We start from the raw sequence: 27,067 nt of genomic DNA on the forward strand, positions 1-27,067 counted from the left end.
AAAATATGAAAAATAACAGTAACAACTCACATTGCAGTTCTGTTAATTCATAATCAAGTTCAATTGGTCCTTTGCTAACTGCCTTTCGCTTAGTCCTGCAGCAATCTGCAACTAGTGCACATGAAAAGGTCAAATATTTATAGATGATAGCTTTCACACTGGAGAAGATGATGATTCAACATTTATATCTAATACAATGAACCATAGATACGGGACTAAAGACCAAAACCATGAAAAGGCATGAAAAAATTGGAAAGGCACCCATAAACCAACTCAAGTCAATAACATTCTAAAATTTTATGCAAATCATTAAAAATATGAAAAAAATAACAGTAACAACTCACATTGCAGTTCTGTTAATTCAGAATCAAGTTCAATTGGTCCCTTGCTAACTGCCTTTTGCTTAGTCCTGCAGCAATCTGCAACTAGAGCACATGAAAAGGTCAAATATTTAGAGATGATAGCTTTCACACTGGAAAAATATTTGGAAAGGCACCCATAGATGATGATTCAACATTTATATCTAATACAATGAACCATAGATACGGGACTAAAGACCAAAACCATGAAAAGGCATGAAAAAATTGGAAAGGCACCCATAAACCAACTCAAGTCAATAACATTCTAAAATTTTATGCAAATCATTAAAAATATGAAAAAAATAACAGTAACAACTCACATTGCAGTTCTGTTAATTCAGAATCAAGTTCAATTGGTCCCTTGCTAACTGCCTTTTGCTTAGTCCTGCAGCAATCTGCAACTAGAGCACATGAAAAGGTCAAATATTTAGAGATGATAGCTTTCACACTGGAAAAATATTTGGAAAGGCACCCATAAACCAACTCAAGTCAATAACATTCTAAAATTTTATGCAAATCATTAAAAATATGAAAAAAATAACAGTAACAACTCACATTTCAGTTTTGTTAATTCAGAATCAAGTTCAATTGGTCCCTTGCTAACTGCCTTTTGCTTAGTCCTGCAGCAATCTGCAACTAGAGCACATGAAAAGGTCAAATATTTAGAGATGATAGCTTTCACACTGGAAAAATATTTGGAAAGGCACCCATAAACCAACTCAAGTCAATAACATTCTAAAATTTTATGCAAATCATTAAAAATATGAAAAAAATAACAGTAACAACTCACATTTCAGTTTTGTTAATTCAGAATCAAGTTCAATTGGTCCCTTGCTAACTGCCTTTTGCTTAGTCCTGCAGCAATCTGCAACTAGAGCACATGAAAAGGTCAAATATTTAGAGATGATAGCTTTCACACTGGAAAAAATGATGATTCAACATTTATATGAAAAGGCATGAACCCATAAACCAACTCAAGTCAATAAAATTCTAAAATTTTATGCAAATCATTAAAAATATGAAAAACAACAGTAACAACTCACATTTTAGTTCTGTTAATTCAGAATCAAGGTCAAATTTTATGTACTAAGAGGAGTGAGCAGCAGTTAAGTGCTATATTGTCAATTGGGACAAAAGTCTTAAAACATCAGTTTTAGGAACTAAGGTTTTGCCTGCATTCTTCCAACTCGATGAGAGTGTTCTCCTTGTTAATATCTGTTGCAGCAACTCTCCTATTTAAAGAACTCTATGAGAAAAAAGTTAACAATGATTTAAAACATGAATATATGCAATTTAAATAAAATGTACTGAGAGGAGTGAGCAGTAGTTCCCTACTATCCAAAGTACTGATAAAAATTGTCACTTGGGATAAAAGTTTGAAAACAACGCTTTAAGTTTTTTTCTTTGCTTTGGTCCACATTGGCCTTCGTTCAGCATATTGTTCTGCAGTAACAACAGCATGACAAGCCACACAAAGATACCTCATATTTGTATTCACCTGAAATTTTGTATACATCATGGAAACCAACATTAAGCTCAAATTAACAGAACACCAGTAAAACAAGTAGTCGAGAACAAAGAAAAAGTATGCTCATGAACAATAATATACCTCCCCTTCTATAAATAGGGACAATGTGGTCCGCATGCCATGCATTGTCCTCAGAAGGTAAATTAGGAAATTAGTTCAAAGAAAATATTGTGGTCTAGAAAGTAACAGTGAATGACTCAACTTATGTGGACATTTTCCCACAAAGTTGTTCAATACTTGATATGTAAAGGAGGTTTCTTTACATGAAAACTCAAAATGTGGTCCGCATGCCATGCATTGTCCTCAGAAGGTAAATTAGGAAATTAGTTCAAAGAAAATATTGTGGTCTAGAAAGTAACAGTGAATGACTCAACTTATGTGGACATTTTCCCACAAAGTTGTTCAATACTTGATATGTAAAGGAGGTTTCTTTACATGAAAACTCAAACTGTCTTTGCATAATTTTCTACAACAAAATATTCTGCAGTAATTAGAAAACTAGCATCAGTATCTTATCCTGACTGACATACACCTCTTCTGACTTGCAATCTTTGGTGCAACTTTGATTATATACTCCCGTCGCCTCTCTAACGATAAAGGTTTTAAGTTATTCACAAGTTTATGGCAGTTTATTCGGCAATATGTGCAGATATCATGGTCAAGTTGAAAAAGTTCCAGGAAATTCTGAATTGCCTCATAAAATCTGCTCTTAAAGGTGAAAGCTTGAAAGATGGATAAAATGGTCTAGTAAAGAAACATTGTGACCAAACCTCATAGAGATATTTGTTGCTCTTCTTAGGCCATATTCTTCATAGCAGCCAATATTACAAAAAAAAAAGATTCTCAAAATATTGAGGAACCTTGGCATTTCTCCCCCTGAAGACATAAAGAAATCCAGTGACATATGTGACAAATGGTATACAAGAAAAGAGTAATTGGTTCTTACTTGCATGGTTTTTTGGCAGAGTTTGTCGAGTGGTTCATCAGTCAGGGTCCAACCATGAGTACATTCTTTCTCCTTTTTACTTTAACTACGCCGTAGATGGACCTTTTTATAGACAACATTTGGAGGTAAAGAAACATTTATCTCACAAAAAACCTATCAGCAGTCCCTGCAACAGAATTACAAAGAAACGCCTTAAGTCATTCATAATGAAAGAAATAAGATATCCCGGAGACAAATACATGTTCATTCATACATATGTGACAAATGGTATACAAGAAAAGAGTAATTGGTTCTTACTTGCATGGTTTTTTGGCAGAGTTTTTTGAGTGGTTCATCAGTCAGGGTCCAACCCTGAGTACATTCTTTCTCCTTTTTACTTTAACTACGCCGTAGATGGACCTTTTTATAGACAACATTGGGAGGTAAAGAAACATTTATCTCACAAAAAGCCTATCAGCAGTCCCTGCAACAGAATTACAAAGAAACACCTTAAGTCATTCATAATGAAAGAAATAAGATATCCCGGAGCAGAATACATGTTCATTCATACATACCCCACTGTTATGGTTAATGCTTTCCTTAAAGTAGCATAACTAAGCAGACAAAGGGAGTTGCAAAGACTTTCCCCATTCACGTAAGATATTCCTTCTAAAATCCATCAGATATGAAACAGAAAATCCTACCCTTTTCTCATGAAAATGTAAACGTAATTACTTATATATGTAAGGCATCAAGTACTCTATTGAAACACCAAGTTTCTTAATCAAACGATAGCAGAGATTATAACTTGCAAATTCCACAACTACTCTAAAATCATAACTTATGTCCCAAGTGTCATTATAACGGCATTTTAAAGTAATATTATAGTTGAAAGTGATCAAATATGGAAGGCTAGACTCAAATAACTAAACAGCAGCTAATGTAGTAGAAAATTCAATAAAGTACATACCAGTAAAGGGAGCTAGGACTTTTTTAAACTCACAATAGTATTTAATTCACTGAAAATAAAAATTAGATTGACGAATAACGATAATAAGAAAACATATTAAATGAGAAGAAATCATAATCAAAGAACAATTACCAAAAATATTCATCCCAGGTCATGGCTTTTAGGTCAAGTATATGTAGATCATTTCAGAGCGCTTGCTTTGCATCCTGCTCACCAAATATTGCTAAGATAGTTCTGACGAGGGTTACAGATTGACTATCGCGAGCCACCTGCAATATACTGAAATTAAGGTCAAAAACTCATAACTATTGGAAAAGAATTTGTTCAACCATACTAATATGTCTATAAATTTTCAGCTAAACATTGCCTTTCAATTGAGATTCTATTATTTAGTTTTCAGGTTCTTATATAACGTATTTGATTCAGCGAGAAACGGTAATTCACAAAATAAAATCCAAAGGCTGATCTAATTTTATGTGAATACCACAACAACCATGAACCTGCTAGTTTCTAAATATAGTGTTGTAATTTTTTCTAGTTGGCAAAGGGGAAAGATAAATACTGGTGCTTTTCCATAAGTTTTCAACATTGACCATGTGCCGGTTTGCGGATCAAATGTCTTCACTCACTACCATAAGAATACAGAACAGTAGAATAAGAAAACAAGGGAAAGATGCAGAAAAATAGTTTCAAATTTTCAAATAGTTATAAGGGGAAAGAACGAGTACCCTGGATAGTTTCAGAAGGACACTTTGTAAGGCCAGCTATTGAAAGAAACTTGTTCTCCCAAGGTATCTATCGGGAAAATAGAAGAGAGGGAGTGAGAGAAATAAATAATATAACTGCAGAAAGACAACCGGTACGAATTCAAGAATTTTAAGCAGACAACTACAAAGAAACGATAAAAATAATTTGCTTTTAAATATTCCTTTTGTATAAAAACAATTTGCTTTTAAATATTCCTTTTGTATAAAAACAATTTTGAAATGACCACAAATTTCACTAATGATGTTCCTTCTAAAATCCATCAGATATGAAACAGAAACTCCGGCCCATTTTCTCATAAAAATGTAAAGGTAATTACTTATATATGTAAGGCATCAAGTACTCTATTGAAACACCAAGTTTCTTAATCAAATGATAGCTGAGATTATAACTTGCAAATTCCACAACTACTCTAAAATCATAACTTATGTCCCAAGTGTCATTCTAACGGCATTTTAAAGTAATATTATAGTTGAAAGTGATCAAATATGGAAGGCTAGACTCAAATAACTAAACAGCAGCTAATGTAGTAGAAAATTCAATAAAGTACATACCAGTAAAGGGAGCTAGGACTTTTTTAAACTCACAATAGTATTTAATTCACTGAAAATAAAAATTAGATTGACGAATAACGATAATAAGAAAACATATTAAATGAGAAGAAATCATAATCAAAGAACAATTACCAAAAATATTCATCCCAGGTCATGGCTTTTAGGTCAAGTATATGTAGATCATTTCAGAGCGCTTGCTTTGCATCCTGCTCACCAAATATTGCTAAGATAGTTCTGACGAGGGTTACAGATTGACTATCGCGAGCCACCTGCAATATACTGAAATTAAGGTCAAAAACTCATAACTATTGGGAAAGAATTTGTTCAACCATACTAATATGTCTATAAATTTTCAGCTAAACATTGCCTTTCAATTGAGATTCTATTATTTAGTTTTCAGGTTCTTATATAACGTATTTGATTCAGCGAGAAACGGTAATTCACAAAATAAAATCCAAAGGCTGATCTAATTTTATGTGAATACCACAACAACCATGAACCTGCTAGTTTCTAAATATAGTGTTGTAATTTTTTCTAGTTGGCAAAGGGGAAAGATAAATACTGGTGCTTTTCCATAAGTTTTCAACATTGACCATGTGCCGGTTTGCGGATCAAATGTCTTCACTCACTACCATAAGAATACAGAACAGTAGAATAAGAAAAGGGAAAGATGAAGAAAAATAGTTTCAAATTTTCAAATAGTTATAAGGGGAAAGAACGAGTACCCTGGATAGTTTCAGAAGGACACTTTGTAAGGCCAGCTATTGAAAGAAACTTGTTCTCCCAAGGTATCTATCGGGAAAATAGAAGAGAGGGAGTGAGAGAAATAAATAATATAACTGCAGAAAGACAACCGGTACGAATTCAAGAATTTTAAGCAAACAACTACAAAGAAACGATAAAAATAATTTGCTTTTAAATATTCCTTTTGTATAAAAACAATTTTCTTTTAAATATTCCTTTTGTATAAAAACAATTTTGAAATGACCACAAATTTCACTAATGATGTTCCTTCTAAAATCCATCAGATATGAAACAGAAACTCCGGCCCATTTTCTCATAAAAATGTAAAGGTAATTACTTATATATGTAAGGCATCAAGTACTCTATTGAAACACCAAGTTTCTTAATCAAATGATAGCTGAGATTATAACTTGCAAATTCCACAACTACTCTAAAATCATAACTTATGTCCCAAGTGTCATTCTAACGGCATTTTAAAGTAATATTATAGTTGAAAGTGATCAAATATGGAAGGCTAGACTCAAATAACTAAACAGCAGCTAATGCAGTAGAAAATTCAATAAAGAACGTACCAGTAAAGGGAGCTAGGACTTTTTTAAACTCACAATAGTATTTAATTCACTGAAAATAAAAATTAGATTGACGAAAAACGATAATAAGAAAACATATTAAATGAGAAGAAATCATAATCAAAGAATAATTACCAAAAATATTCATCCCAGGTCAAGGCTTTTAGGTTAAGTAGATGTAGATCATTCCAGAGCGCTTGCTTTGCATCCTGCCCACCAAATATTGCTAAGATAGTTCTGATAATGGTTACAGATTGACCATCGCGAGCCACCTGCAATATACTGAAATTAAGGTCAAAAACTCACAACTATTGGGAAAGAATTTGTTCAAGCATGCTAATATGTCTATAAATTTTCAGCTGAACATTGCCTTTCAATTAAGATTCTATTATTTAGTTTTCAGTTTCTTATATAACGTATTCGATTTACCATGTTCCGGTTTTCAGATCAAATGTCTTCACTCACTGTCATAAGAATACAGAACAATAGAATAAGAAAACAAGGGAAAGATGCAGAAAAAATAGTTTCAAATTTTCAAATAGTTACAAGGGGAAAGAACGAGTACCCTGGATAGTTTCAGAAGGACACTTTGTAAGGCCAACTATTGAAAGAAACTTGTTCTCCCAAGGTAGGGAGGGAGAGAATTAAATAATATAACTGCAGAAAGACAACTGGTACGAATTCAAGAACTTTTGGCAAACAGCTACAAAGAAACGATAAAAATAATTTGCTTTTAAATATTCCTTTTATATAAAAACAATTTTGAAATGAACACAGATTTCACTAATGATGTTCCTTCTAAAATCCATCAGATATGAAACAGAAACTCCTACCCGTTTTATCATAAAATGTAAACGTAATTACTGATATATGTAAGGCATCAAGTACTCTATTGAAACACCAAGTTTCTTAATCAAATGTAAGCAGAAATTAGAACTTGTAAATTCCACAACTACTCCAAAATCATAACTTATGTCCCAAGTACCATTCTAACTGCATTTTAAAGTAATATTATAGTTAAAAAGTGATCAAATATGGAAGGCGAAACTCAAATAACTAAACAGCAGCTAATGCAGTAGAAAATTCAATAAAGCACATATCAGTAAAGGGAGTTGGGACTTTTTAAACTCACAATGGTATTTTAATTCACTGAAAATAAAAATTAGACTGACGAATAAAAATACCAAGAAAACAAGTTAAATGAGAAGAAATCATAAGCAAAGCACCATTACCATATAAAAGAAGATTAAGACATCCAATAACACATGTGGAATATGGAGAAAACAGATGCCCGTGAAACCCCCTATAACAAAAACAAATAATTTTTTTTTGCAACCATCAGATATGAAACAGAAACTCCTACCCGTTTTATCATAAAATGTAAACGTAATTACTGATATATGTAAGGCATCAAGTACTCTATTGAAACACCAAGTTTCTTAATCAAATGTAAGCAGAAATTAGAACTTGTAAATTCCACAACTACTCCAAAATCATAACTTATGTCCCAAGTACCATTCTAACTGCATTTTAAAGTAATATTATAGTTAAAAAGTGATCAAATATGGAAGGCGAAACTCAAATAACTAAACAGCAGCTAATGCAGTAGAAAATTCAATAAAGCACATATCAGTAAAGGGAGTTGGGACTTTTTAAACTCACAATGGTATTTTAATTCACTGAAAATAAAAATTAGACTGACGAATAAAAATACCAAGAAAACAAGTTAAATGAGAAGAAATCATAAGCAAAGCACCATTACCATATAAAAGAAGATTAAGACATCCAATAACACATGTGGAATATGGAGAAAACAGATGCCCGTGAAACCCCCTATAACAAAAACAAATAATTTTTTTTTTGCAACCATCAGATATGAAACAGAAACTCCTACCCGTTTTATCATAAAAATGTAAACGTAATTACTGATATATGTAAGGCATCAAGTACTCTATTGAAACACCAAGTTTCTTAATCAAATGTAAGCAGAAATTAGAACTTGTAAATTCCACAACTACTCCAAAATCATAACTTATGTCCCAAGTACCATTCTAACTGCATTTTAAAGTAATATTATAGTTAAAAAGTGATCAAATATGGAAGGCGAAACTCAAATAACTAAACAGCAGCTAATGCAGTAGAAAATTCAATACAGCACATATCAGTAAAGGGAGTTGGGACTTTTTAAACTCACAATGGTATTTTAATTCACTGAAAATAAAAATTAGACTGACGAATAAAAATACCAAGAAAACAAGTTAAATGAGAAGAAATCATAAGCAAAGCACCATTACCATATAAAAGAAGATTAAGACATCCAATAACACATGTGGAATATGGAGAAAACAGATGCCCGTGAAACCCCCTATAACAAAAACAAATAATTTTTTTTTTTTGCAACCATGTTACAAACTATCTAAATCCAGAAACAAATTTAGTATGCTTTAAATACCCAAAAAGATTACTTTAACAGTAGAGTAGACAGCAAGGTAAAAGGAGATATCTTTTCTGATTGAAAAATCATTATGAATTTGATTATCTACTCCATCCGTAGGGTAAACGCCAAAGAAATACAAAACCCAAAATTTGAATACTCGACTACCATCTCCAAAACAGAAAATCGAGGAAAAGGGTAAGTATTATCAACAAGGGAATGAGCAATGTACCTAGAAGTTATCAATCTTCCAAGTGAATCTTGATTTTCAACGGCATTTACAGTCCCGGTTATCAAATTGAAGACGCAACAAAATCAAAAATTTGTTCTAGTGATGCCCACGAGAAACAAGAACGATAAGAAAAAGATAGAATGAGAGGGAACTTACGAAAAATAAGAAGAAATCTTTTTCTTGCTTTATAGAGAATTATCAGAAAGTTACCGTTACAAAGAAAAACGGTAACACTATTGTTTCTGTAAACGAAGAGCAATCAAGAAAACTTCAAGAAAACTAAATAAATAAAAAAACCGGGAACATTTTTTTTGGGGAAAAAAAGAGGGTAAATTAATCAAGAAACAAGAAAACTAAATCAAAAACTTGTTCCAGTGATGCCCACAAGAAACAAGAACAATACCTTGGTAAAGAAATCAAGAAAAAGAAATCATTATGAATTTGATTATATACTCCATCCGTAGGGTAAACGCCAAAGAAATACAAAACCCAAAATTTGAATACTCAACTACCATCTCCAAAACAGAAAATCGAGGAAAAGGGTAAGTATTATCAACAAGGGAATGAGCAATGTACCTAGAGAAGTTATCAATCTTCCAAGTGAATCTTGATTTTCAACAGCATTTACAGTCCCGGTTATCAAATTGAAGACGCAACAAAATCAAAAATTTGTTCTAGTGATGCCCACGAGAAACAAGAACGATATCTTGGGAACTTGCATTGAAGTAAAGTAATCAAGAAAAAGAAAAAGATAGAATGAGAGGGAACTTACGAAAAATAAGAAGAAATCTTTTTCTTGGTTTTATAGAGAATTATCAGAAAGTTACCGTTACAAAGAAAAACGGTAACACTCTTGTTTCTGTAAACGAAGAGCAATCAAGAAACAAGAAAACTAAATCAAAAACTTGTTCCAGTGATGCCCACAAGAAACAAGAACAATACCTTGGTAAAGAAATCAAGAAAAAGAAGAAAGATGGAATGAGAGGGAATTTATGTAAAATAGGAAGAAATCTTTTTCTTGATTTTATAGAGAATTATCCAAATGTTACTGTTACAAATAAAACGGTAACACTTTTGTTTCTGAAAACAGAGAGTAATCAAGAAAACTAAATTAAAAAAAAAAACCGGGAACACTTTTTATTTACGCATAAGAGGGTAAATTATGCATTTAATACCTAAATTATCGATTTTGATCCTTTTTAGTGCATCGGAACTTAAATTTACCTTTGTAGACATTATCGAAAATAAATTAGTGCATTAAAATGAAAATACAAGTTAAGGTCAAGGCTAGTAATGCTAAACCATAGACACATAAGAAAGTTTCAAACTTCAAATCTGGCCATCATAGAAACTATTAGATATAGGTTCACATCACTATCTCAGAAAGAATCTTAGTCATATAGTCTAGGATTTCCTGCAAATGTATAACTAAACTAAAGACTACTTTACACAATTCAATCTATTTATGTAACAATAGAACTAGAAGCTCAACAAGAAAGAGAGAAATTTTTTCAGTAAGAAGTAACATTTACGACAAACTATTTACTTAATCAGACATTGTTGACAAAAGTTTCTATCTTATGAAAGAACATTTGAAAGGATAATCTTGGTGTTATTGGAATCAGACATTGTTTGAAACCTATATTGCTTCAAACAAAATTTCATCAACACAAATAAAAAAAATCTAAAAAGAAAAGGTTCAATTATAACTCACAATTTGTTGAAGAAGAATTTGTACCTATAAAAATCAAAGAAATCGTTATCAAACACTTATAATAAAGGAAATTAGAAAACCAAAGCAATTGATTACTGATTTACCCATCGGAGATTATTATCCAACAAGGGCAATCTTAACCGTTCAAAATGAATCAAAATCGGCAGTGATGATGCCATCATGGTAATAGCATAAACATCATACTTTAAAAGCAATTCTTTCATCTTACAAAGAAAAGGTTAGGAACTCGCAAAAATAGTCGATCGACAGTGTTTTGCTAAGATTGTTTCGACAAGAATCTTAACGCTAGCGCTACAAAAATCCCTGCAAACAAGAAATAAACCAAGGAAATAATTGATCAAGTCATAACTATTAAAAGGAAAAATAGTCAATCAAAGTGAAATGATTTCATTACTAAAACTCATAAAATAAACATCCAAGAATCAATAAATATCACTGCACCTAACATTTTGTGGTTTGTCCTGAGCATTGATGATGAAGTCATTGGCTAAGAAAAACATCATAATCAAACAACACAGATCAAATGAGCTTACAGAAATAAATAAGATCATATTCTACAGGCTCTGACTGACATTAAATGATTGGAAAACCTTAATATTTCACTGCGTATGATATGAAATAACGAGTTAATCAGACCAGTTATAAAACAAAATACACTGAGGAAAGGAAACAGCCACTTACACATCTCCTGTTTCAGAATTCAAGATCTTGAATACTTCTTTAATAAGAAACAAGAAATATTAAACAAGAGTTCAGGTCTTAAAAACAGCATGCATTACACCTACCAACTAAAACCATATATCAAACATACCAAGAATTACAAAGTCACCATTGGCTAAGAAAAACTTCATAATCAAACAACATAGATCAAATGAGCTTACAAACCTGCCATGAAATATCAAGAAACTCAACATAATCAGAACAAGTAAAGCTAGAGAGAGAATCCAGACTTGGCTGTGGAAAATGAAAAAACTTTTGCCACCCATTTTGCTTGTAATTCCATCACTCTAAACACTATTGCCTGATCGTGTCAATGTCGAATTCTAGTTCAGAAACACTTAATACCCTCGGAAATACTAGATTCAAGTGGAATACAAAGGTTTACCTGTGATGTAGTCCCACAAAAGAAAGCCGGGGGCTAGGCAAATACATGTTCATAGAGAGGTCCAAATGATCTTCGTTCACTTTAACTACTACATTTGATTTGAGAAACGGGTAACGGTATTTGTACCTGCAAGAGATTCTTTCCCACCTCAAGGATTGAAAAAATGTATTTGAATTTAAAAGGACAAAATATTTCAGGAAATACCCAGTGCAATGAATAATGGCATCTGCATCAACAATTGATCCATCTTGGAATTCCACCTTACCATCTTTATGTGCTCATTCAATCTGCAGGAAAAAAAAAGCCAGACTATTAAGAAAATATGACCACCTTAAAAGTTAACTTTATAAACTAACTTAATTGATAGAATGACTAAGAAGCCAATGGATGCTAGCAAAGATTATCATGTATGGGTTGATGATACTGAAACTTCAAGAATCTGTTACTATGTTTGCCGAACCATGTAGAAGACTAATATGGTTTTGGTTCAAAATCAAATCATAATTCAAAACCCAAAAACAGATACTCGTGAAACCTCCTATAAATCACCAATAAGTGATGTTCTTGGCTTGGGAAGAAAAACAGATGCGTGAAACCCCCTATAACAAAATCAAATCATAATATTTTTTTTTGCAACCATGTTACAAACCCAAAAAGATTACTAAATAGTAAGCGTATGGATACCTCTTCTGATTGAAAAATCAACATGGATTTGATTATCTACTCCATCCGTAGGGTGAACGCCAAAGAAATTCAAAACCCATAATTTGAATTTATCAACAAGGGAAAGAGCAATGCACCTAGAGAAGTTATCGATCTTCCAAGTGAATCTTGATTTTCAACGGTATTTACAGTCCCGATTATCAAATTGGAGACGCAACAAAATCAAAAACTTGTTCCGGTGATGCCCACAAGAAACAATAACAATATCTTGGGAACTTGCATTGAAGTAAAGTAATCAAGAAAAAGATAGAAAGAGAGGGAACTTATGAAAAATAAGAAGAAATCTTTTTTCTTGATTTTATAGAGAATAGTCAGAAAGTTATCGTTACAAAGAAAAACGGTAACACTCTGTTTCTGAAAACGAAGAACAATCAAGAAAACTTCAAGAAACCTAACTAAAACAACCGGGAAAACTTTTTTTGAAAAAAAGAAGAGGGTAAATTAATCAAGAAACAAGAAAACAAAAACTTGTTCCAGTGATGCCCACAAGAAACAAGAACAATACCTTGGTAAAGTAATCAAGAAAAAGAAGAAAGATAGAATGAGAGGGAATTTATGTAAAATAGGAAGAAATCCTTTTCTTGATTTTATAGGGAATTATCCGAAAGTTACCGTTACAAATAAAACGGTAACACTCTTGTTTCTGAAAACAGAGAGTAATCCAGAAAACTAAATTAAAGAAGAAGAAAAATAAGGGTAAATTACGCATTTAATACTTAAATTATCAATTTTGATCAGTTTTAAATAAATTTATGTTTTCATGTAAATTTATTATATTTAATGCTCCCACTATTTTTATACATATTTTTGTATCCTTTCATGTTTTAAATATTTTTCTCATTTTATATTTTATTTTACATTTATTTACTTAAATTTTATATTATAATATATATCATACAATAACATAACTAAAAATCTAGTGTAAACCCTAAACAATTTAGGTTTATGATTATTTCGATCTCCTTTTCATCAGAAAATACTTTAATCTTCCTAAATTGATAATAGACTCCTCGATTTCTTATCTTCCGATCTCCATAGTCTGTCATCAGAATGGAATGAAACTGAATTATATTAGTCAATTCATCAGTCTCCCTTGGTTTATCGTTCGGGTTGCTCTCTCGTCCACCGGAATTATGTCACGTCAACCTGTTTGTTAAGTTTTTAGCGATATGTATTAAAACGAAGCAAAAACTAAACATTACGTATACGTTACATACCACAAAATAGAAACATGTTGAAAATCGAGTGACTAAACATAAAGAAGACTTTATATATATATTAAGACGATGTTGTATTAAGACGATGTTGTCAATCTAAAGAAAAAATATACGTAAAAATTTATATTAAAGATACAAATTTGAGAGTTTATATTATAAATTTAAGGGTATAAAATATAAAAATAATATAAATTATATGATAATTTGATACTTTAAGGAAAGAATCAAAGCCTTGCATGGTAATCTTGTAAATATTTGCACTACTTTTTTTATCTTTCATATTTATTTTATAATTTGTGTTCGAGTTAAAAATTATTTTCTATAATATTTTTTTTAAAATTTAAATTTAGATTCTTTCCTTAACAATACAATATATTCTATTAATATACTTAAAAATTTATCTATAGATTTCCATAATATCTTTAAACACATGTAAATGGACTTTTATGTAATTGTATAACGAAGGGTTCTAAATAATAAAGATGAGTGTTGTTCTTTCTAAATGTTGTGAATTTGATAAGTTGCGTTTGTAGGGTATATATATTATCAATAGATCAAAAAATATATGTACCAAATTTTCTTCGATTATTTATCTATTTTATTAATTGTACATACTCTAAAATTTTATTTTTATTGTTAATATATATATATATATATACCCAATTACTTGCCTCAAAATTACTTTTTGACCCACTATTAGATGACAACTATATAGTTAAAACTAATTTTTATTTAAAAATCATTATTAATTACAAAGTTTTTGCATGAAATCATGTGTCCATTATACATTTAAGTAATGAAATCATGGGTATCTTAGTGTGCGTTTGGTTCACGGAATGTAAGATTATCGGTGGAAATAAAAGATTACCAGAGAATATGATTAATGGGAATGTTGTATTTTGTGTTTGGTTGCTTTAGCAGAAATGTAAGATTACCTTGTTTGGTTAAAGAAATAAAAGATTATTGGAATATATATTTGACCAAATTATCCTTATTATATATTTGTTTTTTTAACAAGTTTAATTCTACTATAATATTACTGTAAGATATTTATATATTTTCTTTAAAAAATTTAAATTCATAAAATTTATATAATTTTTTTTACAAAATTGAAAATATAAAAAGGTTTAATGAAAGGTTAATATTTTATTTTAACCCCTGAACTTTATATAAAATTATAATTATGAACTTTTTTTTTGTAAATCTAAAATAGTTTAAGGATAAATTTGTAATTTAATCTTTGCATAATTTTTATTATTCAATGACAGAAGAAGGATATTTTTGAGAAAAAAAAATTTAAGGGCATTTTAGTCAAAAATACCGGTAATCCAACAATACCTAAGGGAAGAGAGTAATGACATTCTCGGTAATATACCCCAAAAAACCCACTGTTGATAATAAAATATTACTGGGAATGAGATTACCGGCCAACCAAACGGAGAATGTGAATTTCATTCCACCGGTAATCTTATATGACATTTTTCATGCTTTTTGAAACAAAACGTGTATCAAAATATTTCACGTAATGATAAATATCTTGATATCATTTAAGTATAATATCAGGTTCGATGATATGCGGATCAATCTAGAGTAATTAAACTAATCCATGGAACCGGAGGCAAAAAAATATTTCATGTAATATCCCACCAGGAGTTTATGTTTCATGTGAAGAGTGAGCCTACCATGTGACACAACATGCGGTGGGTCACGGTAATAAAATGAAAAAAAAAACATATATTTTAAGATTAACTGTTAAAAGTATTTTAGTTTTGAAGTTTTAATTTTTGATTAAAACAGTTTTTTTATTTATAAAAATTGTTAGTTAATTAACTATCAACATGTGTGGTTGATTTAAATATTTTTACCAATAACAAATAAGGATGTGTAAAAATACTTGATCCAGTTGATCCGACTTACCGACCCGAACATTAAAAAATCCGGTGATTTAAAAAAAATTACTTGATCAGGTCGGGTACCCGGCCCAACATTTCCCGGGTCGGGCATAGGTCATAAAATTGTGTTTTTCCGGGTACCCGAGTACTCGGTTAGTTTTTATTTTTTTATTATATATATATATATAATGGATTATTAGAATTTGTATTTCGAACTTTTAAATTTTACGTTCGGATGTTGGAGTATGTAATTCAAAGTTTCGAACATTTAAATTTGTGTATTTTTTAATTAATAATTTGAAAATAAAAAAAATAGGTACCCGATTACCGGGTACCTGTAACATCCAAGTTGGACACGGGCCGAAAAATCACCGACCCAAATATTTCGGGTACCCAGATTTGTACACCTCTAATAACTGATAAAGAAATATAGTAATAATAAAATATTTTCTAATGTGATGGACGCAATAAAGTTTCATGGTAGATACTATGAGTAAAATAAATGTATAAATTTACGTTGAAAAGTACAAATAAATTATAAAAGAGAAGTACAAGTATCACACGGAACTTACAAAACAACCAATAACCAGCAATAATCTTAGATATGATTAAAAATTCGATTTTAATAGTATTTATTAAATAAATTGGTTACAGTTAACAAATGATCTCAAACTATAAAATATTATTTTATTAAGTCTCTAAATTATTAAAAATTATAACTGATCATCCGACTATAAAATATATTTTTGTTAAATCCATCGACTATTAAAAGTTACAAAATAGTCACACAATTATTCATTACGTTCTAAACTCGTCTTTTTCATTAAAAATTTAGTGGTTGTATAAGATAGACGTTAATATAATGATTGAGATATGTTAATCGTTTTGAGATTCTGATATCAGATTTTATGATATTATAGTCAGCGGATTAATGTTTAGCTTAGAATACCTTTAATTTTTAAAAGAAAAAGAGCGAGCTTGGAAATAATGAATAGTCAGGTGACTATTTTGTAACTTTTAATAGTCGAGTGACTTAATAAAGCAACATTATATAGTCATAGAACTGTTTTGTAATTTTTAATAGTTGAAAAACTGAATAAAATGTTATCTTATAATCGGGGTCAATTTGTGTACTTTACCCAAACAAATTATATAACAAAATTTTACTACATGTTTATAACCTAAACTATCACTGTTATTTAGTTTTAATACCTAAACTTTCATTTTTTTCAAAATCATACCTGATGTTTACTTTTTGTTTCATTTTAATACTCGACGTTAACTTTTTGTTTCATTTTAGTACCATACCGTTAACTTTTTGTTTCATTCTAGTAACTAAATTTCTAACTGCGGGTACTAAAATAAAACAAAAAGTAAACATTATGTATGATTTTGAAAAGAACGAAAGTTTAGGTATTAAAACGAAACAAAAATAATAGTTTAAGTACTAAATATGTATTTTACCCAATTTTAGAATCAAACTTGTCATGTTCTATTTTTTTATTAAGCCGTGAAAAGTACAAAGATAATTCTTAATTTTTTGATATTGAACGCTCACATCCTTAATATTTATAATATTTGAACCTAAAATCCTTAAAAAACAACGACAATTCCTTTATTCGAAAGTCACTGCCGAATTTATCATGTTCTAATATATCAACAAAAGTGATTGTAACGGGAAATTCTACAGTGCGACACTCTTAATATACAACTAAAAAAAGGCGTTATCAGTTTTGTTATTATTTAAATAACAAAATCGGTAAAAAAAATTACCTAAAAATTATTATTTCTACCTAAAACATCAATATTTTTTAACATTTTTGATAAGTGTCCAACAATAACAAAACTAATAAAAATAATAATGTTTCTGATAAATTTTTACCGATTTTATTATTTAAATAATAATAAAATCAATAATATTTTTTAATCGTACATTAAAATTACCACACGCGTTCATTTCCCGATTGTAACCAAATAAATCAAAAGTCGAGAAAGTGCCATTGATGTGTTCATGGAAATAATTATTACAGCCACGAAAACAGTTGATAAACATTACAAGACAAGGGACAATCTCAGCCATGTAAACTTAGTCACCATTATCCTCCAGCAACACTTGGCACTAAAACTAAACTCAGTTCATAATCAAACTTACTTTAATATTATCTTTTACGACTCCCAAATTTCTAATTTTTAATATAAATTTTAAATATTTATACTTTTAACATAAAAATATACGTTATCTACGTACAACAACAACAAAATCCTATTTATATATGCAATATAATAAGGGGGAGATAGGGTAGTAGACTACCTCAACATCAGATTAAAAGCAGCTTCCGTGAAAGATCACCGAATAACTTAAAATAAGCCATTGTCCACTAAAACTTAGACATTAGGCATGTAAGGTCCGAGTCCTTATGTCGTGTGATATAAAATGTAACCATCAAGAAATTGATAAGCATATGCTATGATAATATATTTTTTTAACGTTATCTAATAATTGAATTTGAATATAATTATTTATAACCATGTATCTCAAATATCACGATCGATAATAAATAAATGGTTTGTTATAAAATATATTTTATTTCTATGATGAAAATTAAACATATAATTATATAAAAATATTTTTTTTATAATCGAGAGTAATTATAATATAATATAATATATATTCAATATTTTTTAAAATATTTTATTAATATTAGTCTCTAAATCTCTTTAATATCCATGTTTTTTTTTGTTTTAATTTTCTTTAATACTCGTTTTCTATGGGCTTAAATTATCATTGTTTTGAAAATAAAGAATTTTACATTACTTTTCAGAGTATAATAGAATTGTTGGTTTGGTATCAACTTTATAGTACTTTTAGGGTAAATTACACGTTTAGTATATAAATTATCAACTTTGATCCTTTTTAGTACCAAACTTTCATTTTTTTCAAAATCATATATAATGTTTAGTTTTTGTTTCATTTTAGTACCCGCCATTAAAAACTTAACGGACGGGCTGACGTGGCATAGCTCTGGTGGACAGACAACCAATCCTAATGGTGGACCAAGAGAGAATGATAAGTCAACAAACATAGTTCATTTTCATGCCCATCGGACGGTAGACCATAGAGATTAGAGGATGAAGAAATCAAAGAGTTTATTGTCAATTTGGGGATATTGAGACGTTTTCCGGTGAAACGGAAGCCGAAATCGTGTTCAAGGGGTCGAAAAAGGTGAAGACTAGAAGGTTTGAGCTTTATTAGCTGACGGATGCGACGGCCGACGATTGTATTGAGTTTATAACGGTGGGTACTAAAATGAAAGAAAAACTAAATGTTAGGAATGATTTCAAAAAAATGAAAATTTAGGTACTAAATACGCGTTTTACCCTTTTTAAAAAATATAATAAAAAATTGTTTTCAGACTATTTATTTTAAAATTTAAGAGTTTATTATAAGGTCGGAGAGGGTGCCAAATGTCAAAGCTGCCCGACAGAGTGAGTTAGGGGACCCTACAACATTCCTTATGGCACAAAAATAAAGTGATGGAGACATTATAACATATTGTATAACACCTATCATATGGTCGCATTTGTCCTCTAAAAGTCCCAATCCAAAATGACTTTAACTTTAAATGTCCATTGTCAATAAATTTTATTGAATTGTTATAAAAAATTATTATATTTATTGTATTTTTTTAATAATTATTTTATAATATTGAATAATTTTAATAATTATTTATAATTTTAAAATATTTTTTTATTTTTATTTTTATTAATCCATGATAAATACAAAGAAATATCTTTGGGTACTCGAATCCGAAATCTTAAAAAATAAAAAAATAAAATTATTATTGAGATCACTTGATTCGTATAATTTAAAATAGCTGTCGAAATATAATTCGATAAATTTTCGATATAATCTAAACTTTCATGATTGATACGTGTGCTTTTTGCCAACTTTCCGGCTTGTACTTTTCCTCTATTTTGCGTGATTCATTTGGGTTTCATTTTCAAGTGTATATGCCCTTTTCTTACTCTTAACTTGACTCCTTTTCCATCCTCCCTAACTTTCGAGAATCTACTTATATTGTTATAATTATATTATTATAATATATATAATATAATTTTATTTTAATAATATATAATAAATTAGTAATACAATTAATATTATTTATTAATTTCATAAAAATAATATTATTGAATTATTTGAATATTTAATATATACTCTTTAAAATATAATAAAATATAATATTCATATTTTAATATTATAATTTTTAATGTTTTAATAATATTATTATTTTAATATATAATTAATATAATTAATAATATATGGTTCTTATTTTAATAAATAATTAATATAATTTATAATAATTTTATTTTAAAGAAATATAACAATCGTAATATTTTATTTATAAAGTTGTATATAATATTTTAATAATAATATTGAAATAAATAATATTAAATATATTATTCTAATATTTTTAAAAATATTATTGCTATTTTGTACTAAAATGATAAAATGATAACCAGGATGTAAAGAAGAAGCAAAACCAAGATGTAAAACTTAAGAAGAAGAAGAGGTGACAGGTTGATGCACGTGGACATTTTTTAGAAAAAAATAATTTTCACGTAATAATTTTGTTAATAGGTTAACGGATATTAACGGTTGAAAGATTAGAATCAAACAGATCGATAACATAAGGGACCAAGCGCGCTTAATTTTTGAATAGATGACCAAAGTCGGTCGGATCGAAAGTAAATAGAACTATTCGCATAATTTACCCTTTTTTATTTATGTTTTAGTTTATATTTAATATTTAAGAATTTTCATTTTAATAATATATCTTTTACCTATATTAAATAATAATTGATATCGTAATTCAATTATTTTCATCTTTTAAAAATCCATTGAGAAAAGATATTTTTTCTAATGATTACATAACGTTATCTTATGATGACACATCAACATCATCGTAAAATTTTTAACGGTGAAGTATCAAAATGAAACCTAAATTAAACGTTAGGAATGATTTTGAGAAGATTAGGTACCAAAACATAACAAATGTAATAGTTTAGGTATAAACGTGTAATTTATCCTTTATTTTATTCTTAATAAATATAACCAAAAACTTATAACATAATTATATTATAAACAAAAAATATATGAATTTGACTATGATATAGATTTAAAAGTATGATTTTCTTATTTTTAAAAGAATATTAATTATAAATTTATGATTATAGTTTAATTTTAAATGAAGTTGAAAGGTTATAATCTACATTTGTTGAAAGGTTTGATTTTAAAAGAAGCATGCTCAGGTGAAACATATACTTGATTCATGTTCAAGAGGTAAAATAGGGTAGCTCACATACTTGTACATCGGGCTTTGTCGAATCCCAATTCGTTTTGATTTTTCTATGACGAACCGGATTGTATTAAGTCTGTTATCATTCTTGATGCCATTAGAATGTAATTCAATCCACCTTTTAAAAAAGAGGCAAAAAAGGAAATAACTAAAATTTTTGAGGTCCAAAAATCGTCGAAGACAATGGTCGATGATGATTATCGATGATGGTGGTGAGTGACGACCGAGGATGGGAGACTCTGTTTGAGTTCAGGGGTCATTTTGATATTTTATATAAAGTATAGGGGTTAAACTGATACTTCATCTAAAGTTCAAAGTCAAATTAGTATTCTATTTAAAGTTCACGAGTCAAACTAAAACCTAACATATTTTTTGACTAACATGACACATCATCGAACTAACAAGAAATAACGGCTTAGTGATCAAAATATAACAATCGATAACGTAAGTGGATAAAATTTAATAAATTGATAATGTAAGTGATTAAAATATAATTTTTTAAAATTTAGTGAACAAAGGTGTACAAATATAAAAGGAAAGTAATTAATTTATTATTATTATTATTATTATTAGTTGACCCTTATTCCCATATGTAATTGGGTAAGGGGGAGGTAAGATAGTAAGCTACTCCAACACTAGGTTGAGAGCATCTTCCGTGGGAGACCTCCAAATTTAATAGTTTACCCTTAATCGTAATTATTTTCTATTTATCCAGGATAAGTATAAGATAATATTTGTTCAAAGATAACTCTCAACTATTTGACAGTGAAAACTCATACTCCTGACATTCCAAGTACTCGAACCCGAGACCTCAATAAATAACAACGAATTAAATGATCGCAGTGGTTAAATAGATGGTTTTTATTCTTTAAAAAACTCGGGTTTAAGCACCAACGATTGCTGGGTATTTGATCATTCATTGTCAAATTATTCAACGTCTTTAAAATTAACAAAAATAATTAACTCTTTAATGTAATTAAATTAAGATTTCATAAAAATGAGAGTAAATATCAAATTATTCTTCATTGGTTAAAAGTTTTCAAAGCCAAATGATTACACTTTTGATATTTTGGGAAACAATATCTTGATATTTTCTCTAATTAATACTCTTATTTTTATTAACCGTTTATTTCATAATTTATATTTAAATTAAATCTTAACGATGTAATTAGTAATAAAATAACAATCAATATTTAATTCATTATAACTCTCTGTGGAAAAATGAAAATTTTGATGTTATGAGTAAAAATAATTAAATTTGGAGAGTTCCTCTCATAATATATTTATAATATTTGATATAAATAAGTTGATTAATAAATTGAATATTGATAATTCTATTAAAATAAAGAATAAAACACAACACATGTCACTAAACTACGTCCGAATGATTATTTTGGATATTGAACTTTCAAAAGTTATAAAATAGTCATTAAATTTATCGAACTGTTATAAGATGATGATTAGATTTTATCGAATTATTACAAAATGATCATTGAATTTTATCAAACTATTATAAATTGATCATTAAATATTATTGAATTGTTATAAAATTATTATTAAATTTATTGAAATTTTACAAATATTGTAACATTGCAGACTTTAGGGAGATGGACTGAAATGAAGGCAAGTGGGGCAATCGATCGGTTGCCCTCAAAAATATTTAATTCTCATATATTTTAGATATATTTTTTTATTTTCTATAAATAATATATTTTTGTCCATCTTAAAAATTTTATAAGTTTATCGCACTTAAATAAAATTCATCACTTTTAACATAAATCACACGTCCTTCTATGATTACGATGATCTTTTTATAATAGTTTAATAAATATAATGATCATTTTATAAAAATTCAATAGTCAAACTGATCATTTAAACATAGTTTAACTACCTCATGTATAACTTGCCCTAAAATAAGAACAACCATAAAAATATATTTTGTTTTTATTTATATCTGGGTAAACTACATGTTTAGTATCATAACTATTACTTTTGTTTTATTTTGGTCATTCAACTATTTTTTTTAAAATATACCTAACATTTAGTTTTGGTTTCATTTTGGTCATATGTCGCTAAAAATTTAATGGTGATATTGACGTGTCATCATAAGATAATGTCAAATCATCAAATGTAACGTTAGATATGATTTTGAAAAAAAAATTGGTGACCAAAACGTAACATATGAGATAATTGGGGCAATAAACGTGTAGGTTACCCTTTTCATTTTTTGGATTCTATGTACGTGTGCGTCAGTGCGTGTGTGTGTATATATATATACACACATTAGTGGATGTTTGTGCTTAAAGAAGAAACGCAGAGGGAGATCAGTTACCGAGTCATCACTTTCCAGCACCAAACATCAAAACGAATTTGCTTCTTAAAAAAAAAACTAGATTTTACGTCTGTTTGATCATTTGCCAAAAACCCAGAAATTCTCCATTAGTGGGAATCAAACTTCATTGATTGTGCTACGTTTTGACATCGAATTCAATAACAAAATCACATACAACAAATAAAAAAGAAGAAGAAGGTTTAATCCCCAATCAGCAACCATATGGCGTTCATCGATATATTTGCGGAAGAAGATAAACACGGAGACCAACAAGAGGAGACTGTTTGGCTCTTCTCCGAAGAAGGGAAAGAAGAGCCAAACATGGTGGAAGAGAGCGGAGATGAACCCGAGGGTGATAAGTTGACTGTTAAAATCCCTGAAACTGCTCATCAAATAAGCACTGGTGAATTTCTAATTCTGGGTTTTTGTTTAATTTGATCGCAACGCCTTGCTTAATTCTACGATTTTGTTTCTATCATTGTCTTCGTATGGACTTGGGATCGCATATCTTGTTGCATTTCAACGCTTTTTCTTGTTCTTCCTCGTATTGTGTTGTATTTTGCTGCTACACGATTTTCTCTTCTTTGTTCGTGGCATTTTCATACTGTTTTGGGGTTTTTCTGGGAGGTTTCACTGTAATCTACAGCGATTTAAATTACGATTGCGGCGTTGACATATCAAGAACTATTACACTGATTGCGGTTATATAATGGGTGATATTTAAATCCTTGGTTATGATCACTTTGGAATTATCGTGGTTGCAGCCGTTGCAGACATGACGGATGCTACTATGATATGACGGATGCTATTATGATAAGCCGCGCCCCCTAATGTAAATTGTAATAATTTTAATTATTGTAGCAGACTGTTGATTTTTCCGTCGTTGGATGATTTTTCTGTAATCAAGGGTGGACCGAGGGAAGCTGACTTCCTTAAAAATTATGAATTTCCAAATAATTTAAGTATTTTTTTTGGTAATTTTCATTGATAATATATTTTCTCTCTTAGAATTATCCGGTCCATTCCTGCTTGTAGTAATTAAGTTCATCAATGGCCTCTTGTGTGAGTTCTGATCTGATGAGGCTCTGGTTTCCGGTTTGTCCTTTTGTTGTGGCTTTCCAGATTCATGGTTCCAGGCAAGTTTCGTCTTGACCACTGGTATCAACAGTGTATTCGTCTTGGGATATTCCGGTACCATCATGGTCCCTCTCGGCTGGGTCGGAGGTGTAGTCGGTTTGCTTCTAGCCACCGCGATATCGCTGCATGCGAACATTCTTGTTGCCAAGCTCCACGAATTCGAGGGAAAGCGGCATATCCGATACCGAGAACTTGCGGCTCAAATCTACGGTACGAGTTGCCTGATTAACGTTTGATGTTCTTCGTTATCTATTTTGATTGTTGTTTGATTAGCATATCGTTTTCAACAGGCAGGGACGCTTATTACGTTACATGGGCGTTGCAATATGTCAATCTGTTCATGATCAACCTCGGATATCTCATTTTGGGTGGTTCCGCTTTAAAGGTAAGATCCGATCCGGATATCCGCAAGACGATTTGAATATAGTCTGCGATTCGGGACTCTGTAACATACGCATGTGTGATGCAGGCTTGTTATGTTCTTTTCAACGAAGAGCATACGATGAAGCTTCCGCACTTTATTGCCATCGAAGGACTCGTGTGTATCCTGTTTGCTGTTTTGACGCCGCATCTGTCATCGCTAAGAATATGGTTAGGATGTTCGACTGTTCTCAGCTTGATATATATCGTCGTGGCGTGTGTGCTGGCAACTAATGACGGTAAGTTCGAACACACTGAAGTGGTAATTGAATCGTCGACGGAAATAGTTAACGGTTAACCTCGAAGTGAATCACTTTTACGACTTAGGGTCGAATGCTGCAGTCTAATCATTCTTTTGAGTAGACCAAAATATTGATCCATGTTTTAAGTTTGACCCATAAGAAGCTTTTAATCTTCATTTTTATGGCGTTAATGGTTCTCATGCTGTTATAGGATTGAATGCGCCGCCCCGAGATTATACCGTACACTGGGAATCGACCACCGACAGAATTTTTACAACCATCGGGGCATCTGCGAACCTTGTTTTTGCATTCAATACCGGAATGCTTCCTGAAATACAGGTTAGCGGATTATATCCGGTTGTATTTTTATCATTAGCATATTTCTTGGAACTTAAATAGAAGGATTTAGCTCTAACGGATTCGTTATGTTTCAACTCGTCGATGTTCGTTTGCCGTCGCCTTCTGAACATTTTTCTCTATAAAAGGCAACAGTGAGGCAACCTGCAGTGAGGAATATGATGAAAGCTTTGTACTTTCAGTTCTCTGTCGGAGTTGTGCCGATGTATGCCGTTACTTTTATCGGCTACTGGGCTTACGGGTCTTCAACACCTACATATTTACTTAACAGTACCAGCGGCCCTGTTTGGGTGAAGGCTGCTGCAAACCTGTCCGGCTTCCTGCAATCGGTTATTGCTTTGCATGTAAGTATTCTTAGTTGTATTTCATGGTTTTGGAAAACGCCTCGACGAACCCTGATCGCCTCCCTCATCGCCGCAGATATTCGCAAGTCCGGCTTACGAGTATTTGGACACAAAGTTCGGAGTTCACGGGAGTTCATTGAAACTGAAAAACATAGCCTTCAGAACTGCAGCGAGAGGCAGCTACCTTCTTGTGAGTACGCTGGTGTCGGCTCTCCTGCCTTTCCTCGGTGATTTCGAGACCCTCACCGGAGCATTGAGCACGTTCCCCCTTACGTTCATCCTCGCGAACCACATGTACCTTGTGGCGAAGACGAAGCAGAACAAATTGAGTTCCCCGCGACGTTTCTGGCATTGGGTCAATGTCGGTTTCTTCGGTCTCATGTCTCTTGCAGCAACGATCGCCGGTATAAGGCTCATTGCCGTGGATTCCAAGGCGTATCATATATTCGCCGATGTTTGAGTAGTCGTCGGTTAAGAATAGATGAAGATGATGCGGTTGCAGACGTCAGAATTCGAACTCTTCGAGACTTCGAAGATTCCTCTCGAATCATTATTTTCATTCCGAGAGTTGTGTTCTTTTAACTTGCAACCACTGATTCAACTAGGTGTCGAATAAGAGTTGATATAGTATTAGTTGGCATAGTATCGTTGAGAGTAGCTTTAATACTATGAAGAGTGTTTATAAATAATGGTAAAACTTTTTTTTAATAATTTATTTAAGCGGTATCGGAGTGTTATTAAACTCGATCGTTCAATTATGTTTTAAACTCGTCATTTTTCTTTAAAAAATTAACGGCCGTCTGAATTTGATGTTGACATGTTAAGTGAGGTATGGTAGTTTTGAGATTATGAAATCAGATTTTATCATGTCTCATATTTACGACAAAACAACTGTTTATAGTCGAGGGACTCACCAAAGCAACTCTTTATAGTCGGGAGATCATTTTATAACATTTAGTAATTAAGGGACTCAATAAAATATTATCCTACAGTCGAGAGACTATTTGTGTATTTTACTCTAAAATTAATGATATAACATGCCATGTTAGACGTTTGTGTAATTTGCCCCAAGAACAATGAACAAAATGCTAAGGCCCAAATCCAAACGCATATATTAATTGGGCTT

The 27,067-nt window shown here is 30.6% G+C and overlaps 1 protein-coding gene across 1 annotated transcript; it reads left to right on the forward strand.

Moving 5' to 3' along the window:
* The first annotated feature begins 23,421 nt into the window (after positions 1-23,421).
* On the forward strand, positions 23,422-26,939 carry LOC120176520 (proline transporter 2-like). Its single transcript, XM_039182941.1, has 7 exons — positions 23,422-23,844; positions 24,564-24,788; positions 24,869-24,963; positions 25,048-25,237; positions 25,452-25,579; positions 25,726-25,941; positions 26,018-26,939. Exons 1-7 carry the CDS (start codon positions 23,664-23,666, stop codon positions 26,399-26,401), a joined length of 1,419 nt encoding a protein of 472 aa, XP_039038872.1. The 5' UTR covers positions 23,422-23,663; the 3' UTR covers positions 26,402-26,939.
* Positions 26,940-27,067: the final 128 nt, after the last annotated feature.

This window comes from Hibiscus syriacus, unplaced genomic scaffold (genome assembly GCF_006381635.1).
Source record: "Hibiscus syriacus cultivar Baekdansim isolate YM2019G1 unplaced genomic scaffold, ASM638163v2 tig00112249_pilon, whole genome shotgun sequence".
Lineage (NCBI taxonomy): Eukaryota > Viridiplantae > Streptophyta > Magnoliopsida > Malvales > Malvaceae > Hibiscus > Hibiscus syriacus.